The sequence below is a fragment of the Colossoma macropomum genome, unplaced genomic scaffold (genome assembly GCF_904425465.1).
Source record: "Colossoma macropomum unplaced genomic scaffold, Colossoma_macropomum, whole genome shotgun sequence".
NCBI lineage: Eukaryota > Metazoa > Chordata > Actinopteri > Characiformes > Serrasalmidae > Colossoma > Colossoma macropomum.
The window spans coordinates 88336-98331 of record NW_023495287.1 but is presented as its reverse complement, the minus strand read 5'-3'; the positions used below and the strand labels follow the sequence as shown (position 1 = coordinate 98331).

General features: G+C 35.8%; 1 protein-coding gene across 1 annotated transcript; it reads left to right on the top strand.

Annotated features, from left to right (window-relative positions):
- Positions 1-7931: 7931 nt before the first annotated feature.
- Positions 7932-9710, top strand: LOC118801605 (coiled-coil domain-containing protein 106-like). Its single transcript, XM_036561962.1, has 2 exons — positions 7932-8103; positions 8997-9710. The coding sequence occupies exons 1-2, from the start codon at positions 7932-7934 to the stop codon at positions 9317-9319; spliced, it is 495 nt and encodes a 164-aa protein (XP_036417855.1). The 3' UTR covers positions 9320-9710.
- Positions 9711-9996: the final 286 nt, after the last annotated feature.

Sequence of the window (9996 nt, the reverse complement as noted above, 5' to 3'; positions counted from 1 at the left end):
AGGTTATTAATTAGGTTGTAAACACCTTAAAACCCATTAGTAAGCAGTTATAAGACATAAGTAGAAAGGACAACAGTGGCCTGTTGTTTGCCAAATAGTGAGCCCACATCCATTTTTACTGTTAAACTTCAGATCTTGTCGAATTCTAATCTTACTTTGTCTTCTCCATCAGTCAGCATTTGACCTGTCAGCTTCATCACATATTTGTTGATAAGTTTAACCATTTAAACACCAATCAATATTAATAATGATGAGACATACATTAACACCTGAAATGACTAAATTCATATTCATAAGGCACTATTCTGTAACTTGACATTTTCAGCATTTTCCTCATGATTGTCATAAGTATTGATATAATGCTGCCAGATGCTAATGTACACCAGGCGTGAATGCCCTATTGTGATCACTGGGGTTGAGTGGCATCTTCTTTAGAACAGCATTCCAGGTGTAACATTCTGTGACCTGTTTAAAAGATCCCAAGTTATTACTTACTCTGCTCCAAGACCATCCTGTAGTTTCCAATGTTGCAGTTGTTGATTCACAGATTTCAGGCTTTCGTGTTTGGTTTGATGTTTCTTTGCATCTCAAATGGTCTATGACCATTTGTTAATGAGTTACTAACACTTATAACCTCCAAAAGGGAGCCTTATTTTAAAGCATAAAACACTTCACCATTTATTAATCAGTTACTAACACTTATAACCGCCAAAAGGGAGCCTTATTTTAAAGTGTGAAACAATTCACAGTTTGTTAATCAGTTACTAACACTTATAACCGCCAAAAAGGGAGCCTTATTTTAAAGCGCAAAACACTTCACCGTTTGTTAATCAGTTACTAACACTTATAACCTCCAAAAGGGAGCCTTATTTTAAAGCGTAAAACACTTCACCATTTGTTAATCAGTTATTAACACTTATAACCGCCAAAAGGGAGCCTTATTTTAAAGTGTGAAACAATTCACAGTTTGTTAATCAGTTACTAACACTTATAACCGCCAAAAAGGGAGCCTTATTTTAAAGCGCAAAACACTTCACCGTTTGTTAATCAGTTACTAACACTTATAACCTCCAAAAGGGAGCCTTATTTTAAAGCGTAAAACACTTCACCATTTGTTAATCAGTTATTAACACTTATAACCGCCAAAAGGGAGCCTTATTTTAAAGCATAAAACACTTCAACATTTGTTAATGACTTACTAACACTTATAACCACCAAAAGGGAGCCTTATTTTAAAGCATAAAACACTTCACCGTTTGTTTATCAGTTACTAACACTTATAACCACCAAAAGGGAGCCTTATTTTAAAGCGTAAAACACTTCACCGTTTGTTAATCAATTACTAACACTTATAACCACCAAAAGGGAGCCTTATTTTAAAGCGTAAAACACTTCACCGTTGGTTAATCAGTTACTAACACTTATAACCACCAAAAGGGAGCCTTACTGTAAAGTGCAAAACTTCACTGTTTATTCATGCGTTACAAACATTTACCCTTAGCTAATCTAATTTTGTCACATGAAGTATGAAGAAAGATACAACAGAAACAAGCAAACATTTTCATTCATACATGCTGAAACACTTCATAATAATGAAACAGTTAAGCACAGTTAATTTCCAAATTCAGACATCAAAGCAGTCTTTACTGAATGATAATTAGAGCACTGGAAAATAAATCTTGAAATTCAGACTGGAAAGGCTTTCTGTACATCCTTGAACAAGCGTCCAAGTGGCCCATCAGGGTGACGAGAGCCAAGCCAGGATGACCATTCAAGAACCATGAGGTGCTCCTTCAACAAAGTCTCTGTCCGATTTCCTCTCAGTCTACGGATATGTCCTTTGATGGTCCCCCAAGCTCTTTCAATATGTTGTGTGTAGCTTCCAGACCGGGGATCCACAAACCACCTGCTGTGGTTTACGGTATAGTGTTTGTACCCCAAGTTCCTCAGAACAACCCTGTATGCCCTCCACTTATCACTGATTATGCTACTTCCTGCCTTAACATGGTCTCTGATCAGAGGGACAAGGTGGCGTCTTGATCGTTTCTCCACTAGTTTCAACACTAGTCTCCGTCTTTTGTCTTTAACTCCCATCATTCCGAAGACCCATTTCTTCCTTCTCCAGGTATTTCCAAATCATCCTCGCGCATACTAAAATAAATAAATAAATAAATAAAAAAAACACAAAGAACACTACATTTTAAAATTTCAATATAATGAACACAAACTACAGAAAGTATTGTTGCACATCTTGTTTCAAACTGTCACATTTAGTATTAGTAATTAGGTACATACACACACACATTTTCTAAGCCGCTTATCCTTCTGGGTCATGGGGGGAGCTGGAGCCAATCCCAGCAGTCATTGGGAGGAAGGCAATTAGGTACATAGTGTAACTTCATTTATGCATAATTATACAGAAAAGGCCATTAATGATGTCTCCAGAAGTTTTTGTAAAGCTATGTTTTTCTCTTATATGAGAAATAAATCTAAAAAATAGAGATTTTAAAAAATATATAAAGTCATAAATAATTCCCATAAAATATATTTTCTCTTATACATTGAACAGGAATCGCCAAGAGGATCATACCATGTCTTCTCTGAAACACAAATACTAAATGAAATGCTTTTGTTATTAGTATATTTTCACTACATGTACTCGCTGCAAATTTACACGATTAATGTCTTTTTACTTAGAAATATGAACAAAGAGGTGTTTAAATTTATAGGGGAAAAAAGTGTGAATATTTGTTTCCCCTCTTGTAGTTTACATATACAACACCTAAGATGACAAAAACCTTATTTGTAGCTTGGCGAGTGACGTTTGTTTACTTGATGTTTGTTAATAACGCCTTTGGAGGGAGGCGGTGAGGCCACCTTAGGCTTTGATTTGTCGCATACAATGATAAAAAAATCACAATTAACTACATAGCAATTAATTGTTAGATAAAATTTCATGCTCGTGACAGGCCTAGTATGTGTATGTGTGGGCTACCAAATAGCAGTGTCTTTAAGAAGCTCACTTTTTAAACAAACTGAAAAGGTGTACAAACCTTTCGCTGATGACGGAAGCAGCTCTCGTCTATCACAACAAACTCTTTTCGACCACCAAGACACTGCCTACTCTTCCTTCTGTGTCTGTCCATTGCACAAATACAAACCTCCCGAATGCACCTTGCCATTTTTGTCAGTGTTGTGGAGCTGCCAGCAATATCATCACTGATCATATCAATCTGTCTGAGCCTGAGTCCTTGTGAAAATCTGTAGTAGAAAGAAATAATGTAATACATACTGATAAGACTTCTGTAGCCATGTGCGTACCTTAAAAGTATGTGTTTATAATGCATTTATAAAAGACAGTCTTATATTGCTATTTTTCATTTTACAAAAATACAGTATAGCACCTGTAAATATACTTCATCCAACTGAAGAGAGATGATTTAGACTTTTCAAACAGGGAGCCAGCTCTGATAGTTTTTGAGACTCTTCCATGACCTGCTCTTTTACAGCACCTGTAAACATGCCAAACATGTATCATTGTGTTTTTCTACATTACACCATGTTGTGATATATTGAACACACTTCACACTGCGTTATTATTAATGATTTAGCAGCAACTACACATGCCTGTAGATTTAGTAATTTATTTATTAGTAATAATAATAATAGTAATAGTAATAATAAAGTAATAATGAAAAGAAAAAAGGATAATGTTTATGATAATTTTAGTATAAGTGTGATGTTCTGTTCAGTGGAAATTAGCAGGCCATTTCACCTACCAGATGTACTGGTCCTTCTTCGTCACAGACACCATTTTCATTTTGTGGTGGCAAAGAGTGCATCTGATCTTCTCCTTTAGAAGGTGTTTCTTCTGCAACCACTTAATTAACTCCAGTGTCTTGCTTTTTGTTTGTTTTCCTTCAATCCGGGCCCGCAACTTTGTTTCCAGAGACATTCTGCTGAGGGAGTACACACTGACAATTAACAAAAACATGTCTGAAATACCTTTATAATACAAGCTTTTCAGCTTTTTGGCATAATTTAATTTTTCACTTTATATGGTAAAACTATTCACACTAGAAAGACTGCACACTAAAGTACAATGTAATAGAATCCAGAATCCAAAATAATTAAATGTGTCCACGAGGGGGAATAACTAGTTTAAAAATATGGGTATTATAGCATTTATATAGAACAGTATTGCTGAATTGAAGGTGCATATCAGAATCATAGCAATAAATTGGCTCATGTCACCCTTTACTTTATTTATCTCATTGCGTCTATTCTGCTGTTTAAAAGGGTCATTCAGGTTTACAATTTGCAAAGCTTACCTGTTGTGGATGTCTCCTAGCGCAGAGTATATGGTGCCGTCTGCTTCCAGTCGATTTAGGTGAAGAAAATACAATCCAAACACGATTTTGGCGCTAGAAAGTAAAGATCCAACCACAGACGATGATATGGAAACATCCAATCACAGGCAAGCTTGTTGATGACGCGCGCTACCGCCTCACCCGGGCTTGGCCGTAGACGTCTTTTTTTAAGAATCATGGACAATCTAGATGGAAAGAATCGTGTTCCTCTGCGACCTCTGCTGCCAGTACTCGTCCTAAGAGGGTCCCAAGGCATCAGCAGATGCGCCAAGTCTCAACAGATGAACGAGAAAGTAAGTTTTTCATGTTATTTTATTATCTGTCCATCAGCTAATTAAACTATTTGGTAGCTGTCTAACGTTACCAGACTTTACTTGGCTGGGTAGCAGTTAGCTAGCTAGTTCGCCACAGAGGTTGCTAAGCTAGCTAACCGCTAGTTAGCTAACGTTAGCTAACTCGCTTAACGGTTTTCCTGCATATGTTGTTATATTCCAGTGCCACTGAAGTGAAATAGCTTTCCACAGAGGTAAATAAGCGAACGTATTCGTCCATAGTTCGGTTTTGTAGATATGTTTAGGTTGTTTTTTGCACCAAAATCACGTGTTGAAATATTAGGAATATAACGGTAGTGCTTTGCAACCGCGTTGTGCTTCCTGACCGCAACTTCTAGCCTACGTTTTTGTAGTGAACTATTTTAATAATAGTAATGATAATAGCAATAATAATAATTACAAAAATAACAGTATGCTTCAGTTTTAAGGTGTGTATGTTTCTGTTTAACCTAAAAAGTGTTCACATAAGCTTTGAAACAGTTAATATGGCAGAGTTTGGATTTGTGTTTAAATGTGTTGCAGAATTTAATTTTTAAAGAAAATTGACACTTTGCTAGATGTTACACCAATTTCTAAACAGATCCATGGTGAAAATGTTGAGTTGTGGTAAGGTAACCAGGTATCCAGTATATCTGTAAGTAGTGAAAATTTTACTACTGAAACCATAATTCAGGAAATATTCAGCTGAAAACCAAAAGAAAGTGTTATTTTTTAATCATCATGTTGGGAAAGAGAACTGGGAAAACTAGAGAACTAATTTAATTTCAAGCAGCTCGCTATATAGGCTTGTACATTGTGTGCTGCTGTGTCTGATCCACTCGTAACAGGGCAACACACACTAACACACCACCACAACGTCAGTTTCACTGCACTGCTGATAATACCTGCTCTGTGAGGGTCCATGGGGGTCCTGACCACTGAAGAACAGGGTAAGAAAGTATGCAGAGAGACAGAGGGACTACCGTCTGTAACTGTAGAACTAGAAAGTTGTGTGCATGTTTACATAAAGTATGAGTGCCTCAAATGGCCAAAAAAAAAGCTTGGAATGGGGTATCTATTTTGAGGTTGTAGAAAGATATGGGGACAAATGTATTGGCATGCATTAATAATGTCAGTTTACTTTTCTAAAGCTCAAAATGTACACTACAGATCTGAGTCAAACCTAGTGTTGACACTTTGATATTGTACAATAGATTCAAGTTAGAATGAAGAACAAATCATGTGACTTGAAGATATAGTCTGTTATATATGCATGTATTTATAAATACAATATACATTGAGGTGAGTTAAATGGCCAAAACTAATAATTTCTAAAAACTAAAAACTGATTCAGCCTTGGTGTTGACACCTGTCAGACACTGTAGAATAGAATCAGGTTGGAAAGAAGGATATGTCACGAACTTTAGTAAAGATATAGAGCCAATTGGTAATTATCCTGTACATTGGGGTGGTTACCTTACAACAACTCAACATTTCCACCACCTGTTTCATAATTTGTGTAGACACCTGTAATATTTCGCAAAGAATCAGCTTATTTTGAAATTAAATTCTGCAACACATTGAAACACAAAATCCAAACTCTACCATAAGAAGGACGTGCCCACCATAATTTACAGGCAATAAATTACATTGTTATGGCCTTGAGTTAGACCAATTAGAATATTTTAAGTCTCACTATCTAACAAGTTATAAATATGTGTTTTTCCAGACTGTAAATGCTAACTGACTAGCACAGTCTGGTCCCAGTATTTATACTTGTTAACCTTTTTGTGGATGTGAGCCTTTTTGGCTGACTGGCAGAAATGTCACCAACAGAGATCAGCTACATGAAAGACGTGAATGTGGCTAGTGAATATGACATGAAATCTGTAAATTGGAGCTGTCAGTGTTGTATTTACAATGGCTAGTGATTATATTTTTTACATTTATCCTGAAAATTAATTGAGTCTGACTGTTTTTTTTTGGCCTCGAGATTTTTTACCAGTCAGCCAGTCTATTGCGGTCAGATGGCAAGAGCAAAAATGACAATGTAGAGTTTGAATTAAGCAAATGTTCTGCCATTCTAATTTTTATAATGTCTGTTTTTTTAGGTTCAGCCTCTGACCTAGCCCCTACTGCAACAGTACTTCTTAACAAGGAGAAACAAGAACTGACCTTTCTAAAGGAGAAGTTGGAATGGCAGAAGAAGAAGATTGAAGAACTGGAAGAAGAGAGAGATTTTCTCATCAACAAAAGAGTTATAAGCATTATATGATAAGTACTGGGCAATAGAAAATAACCTAGCCTCACTTTTAAGTATATGGACCACTTCTATGAATGAAAGTATTTACAGTATGTGTATATAATAATAATAATAATAATAATAATAATCTGTAGAGTAGAATCTTTTCATGCCAGTGGTAACTTAAAGTACTTTGCAGACAGGTGATAATGTTTAACAATAATACAAGAAATTCTAAGTATTAATTTAAAATTATATAGCATTACACAAGACAGTGACACAAATCAAATTAAAAGAATTCAAATAGACTTAGAATTTTAATTAAACACTGAAGAGATGCTTTTTCAAATGTTTATTAAAAGTGAGCACTGAGCTTGACTGTCTAATAAAATGTGAACTGAGCTCCACAGTTTAGAAGCAGAATAACAGAAAGAGTCTCTCCACGTTTTCTGTATTTTATGGAAGGAATTCTGTTGATTCATTTTATTATGAAAATGAATTGCAAACTTCACAACTTTTAGAAGATAAATCACCATGAGACACACTAGCAGACAAGTTAGGGTTAATTAGTTGGTCTGTGGTAGAAAAACGCTTGTTGGTATTATCTGTGTTTATTAATTACACTAGGGAAATATGACTATCTGGATATTTTCATGGCAGTATTGTAGGTGGAGATCTGCTCTTTGAGAATAATGTGCCTGCAGTTTAGTTTTCCTCCATAAGCGCTCTGATTTACAACAGTTTCTCTTGAGCTGGTGTATTTCCTTATTCATCCATGGATTTTTATGAGTATGCAAGTTTTCTTCCATTCAACTGGAGCGAGAATGTCAAGAGTTTTCTTTAATCTAGCACTTAGATCAGAGACCGAATCACTACAGGAAGTAATCAGAGCTGTATTCGATGAATTGTTATAAATGTTTTTAAACTTCTCCAACTGTAACAAGTCACTTTCAGGCACATTCTTCCTATAATAATATGTACTTTTCAGTTAAAACAAAGGAAGAAACCATGGACACTCCAGTCAATGTGAATGATTCTGAAAGCTCTGATACATCATCCTCATCTTCTTTATCCTCATCCTCATCTTCAACCCCCAAGAAGCGCAAGCACAAATCCAAAAAGAAGCACAGCAAGGGTGCTAAGAAACACAAGGAAGAGCACAAGAAGTTTCGACAGCGTGGTAAGCCGCAAATAATTGTTACAGAGGTGTTTGTGCACTGGCAGCATGTATAGGTCATGCAAAAACATTCTTCTTTAGGTTTAGAGTTAGGTCTTGATTTCAGAATTCAGCCTGTTGCTATTAGCCTTCTAAGGTATAGAGTCATAGATGGTAGTTAGCTATGCTAGCTGCCCCAGAAATAGTAACCATGAAATTTTGGATCTTGCTTAATTTGGCAAATTCTTATAACTGATAACCGACTGTAATTGGTTGGCGATTTACTTTGAACTTGCAGGCTTAAAATTAAGGATTCAATTCATCAAACTATCATTTATAAAATGGGCTGTTACGGCTCTGAAATCTGATAGCTTGGAATATGTAAAATAGTTGTATACTTGCACTTAAGAGTGTGTACTTCAATTGAATTTAGTATTAATGCACTGAGATTTTAGAAAGTGTTCCTTTCATTGACCATGGACATACTGCTGATAGGTCAGACCAGGCATAGGCATGTATATGAAGTAAACGCCCCATAAGCATACCATACGCAGGAGTTTTGATTTAACTGTGGGGTTGGCAACTTTAATGTGATCATAATTACATGACCAAAAACTAAAAAGTTGAAAGAATGACTGGAATATAGAATAGGATACTGAAAGTTTTCAATTCTCATTGTATGTCACAGTATGTCACAATAAGCTTTTCTGGGCATATTGTGGACATTGTTAATACTTAAAAACATTTCTCAGCTGCAAAGAGGGCAAAATTAGTTGTGTTTTGCTGAATGTAACTTGACACCTGTTTGTCTGTTTTTAACTAATCATATTGCCCAACTTTAGTTGAAGCACGATTGACTATTGCGATTTTCTCTGCAGTGAAACCTTTTTACAACATGTCTGTTTTTTCCTGTCTAGTACAAACACCAAGTGAAATTGTATGCCGCTACAAATCCATCCTTAAAACATTACCAAAAGCAAAGACCATGACCAGGGCCTTCCAGAAGCATGCCATTGACAGGAACACTGTGGTGTCCACTTCAGCGATTGGAGAGCTCGCTATTGCTGCTCCTGAGGTATATGAAGAGGTACTGGCCAAGAAGCCTGGTGGAGAGACAGTGCTGGCCTTTGCTAAGCGGTGTGAGGCTGCTATTCAAGGAGATGAAGATGTGAAAGAGAAAATAGAAAGCATGAAGGCTGGGTGTACACTTCTCCCCATTAGGAGAAGCAAACCTGTTTAATGGCTGTTTGCACTTGGTTGTGTTAAAAGTTTAGGTGGCATGTTGTTTTAAGTTAAAGTGAAAACCAAAATTTAAAATGCAGCAGTATGTGAGGGTTGTTTTTGGTTTGTTTAGGTTTTTACTGAAAACTGTTTGTTTTTTTAGGTAGGGACTTGGTAAACATTTAGATGGATTTAATTTAAAATCTGGTATAAGGAATGTGGTGAGTAACATTTTGTTTATTTCAAAGACATTTTTATTTAAAGAGTAAATTACCATAATAAAGGTCTGTGCACTTTTAGTTGACAGTTTAAATGTCAGTCTCCTTTGAACTTTGTATTTTGTTGTGCAAATAAAACTATTTTTCTCATTTCTGTTGTCATGACATTGTGAAGATTTTTATTGCATAAATGTAAACACATACTAAATGAGTGTTAATAACTGATTAATAAATGGTGAAGTGTTTTACGCTTTAAAATAAGGCTCCCTTTTGGAGGTTATAAGTGTTAGTAACTGATTAACAAACGGTGAAGTGTTTAACGCTTTAAAATAAGGCTCCCTTTTGGCGGTTATAAGTGTTAGTAACTGATTAACAAACGGTGAAATGTTTTATGCTTTAAAATAAGGCTCCCTTTTGGCGGTTATAAGTGTTAATAACTGATTAATAAACGGTGAAGTGTTTTACGCTTTAAAATAAG

Bases quoted from the DNA above. Each gene is read 5' to 3' on its own strand.
- LOC118801605 (XM_036561962.1), top strand. From the start codon at position 7,932: ATGGACACTCCAGTCAATGTGAATGATTCTGAAAGCTCTGATACATCA. The intron at 8,104-8,996 runs GTAAGCCGCAAA...TTTCCTGTCTAG, and splicing joins CAAGAAGTTTCGACAGCGTG to TACAAACACCAAGTGAAATT.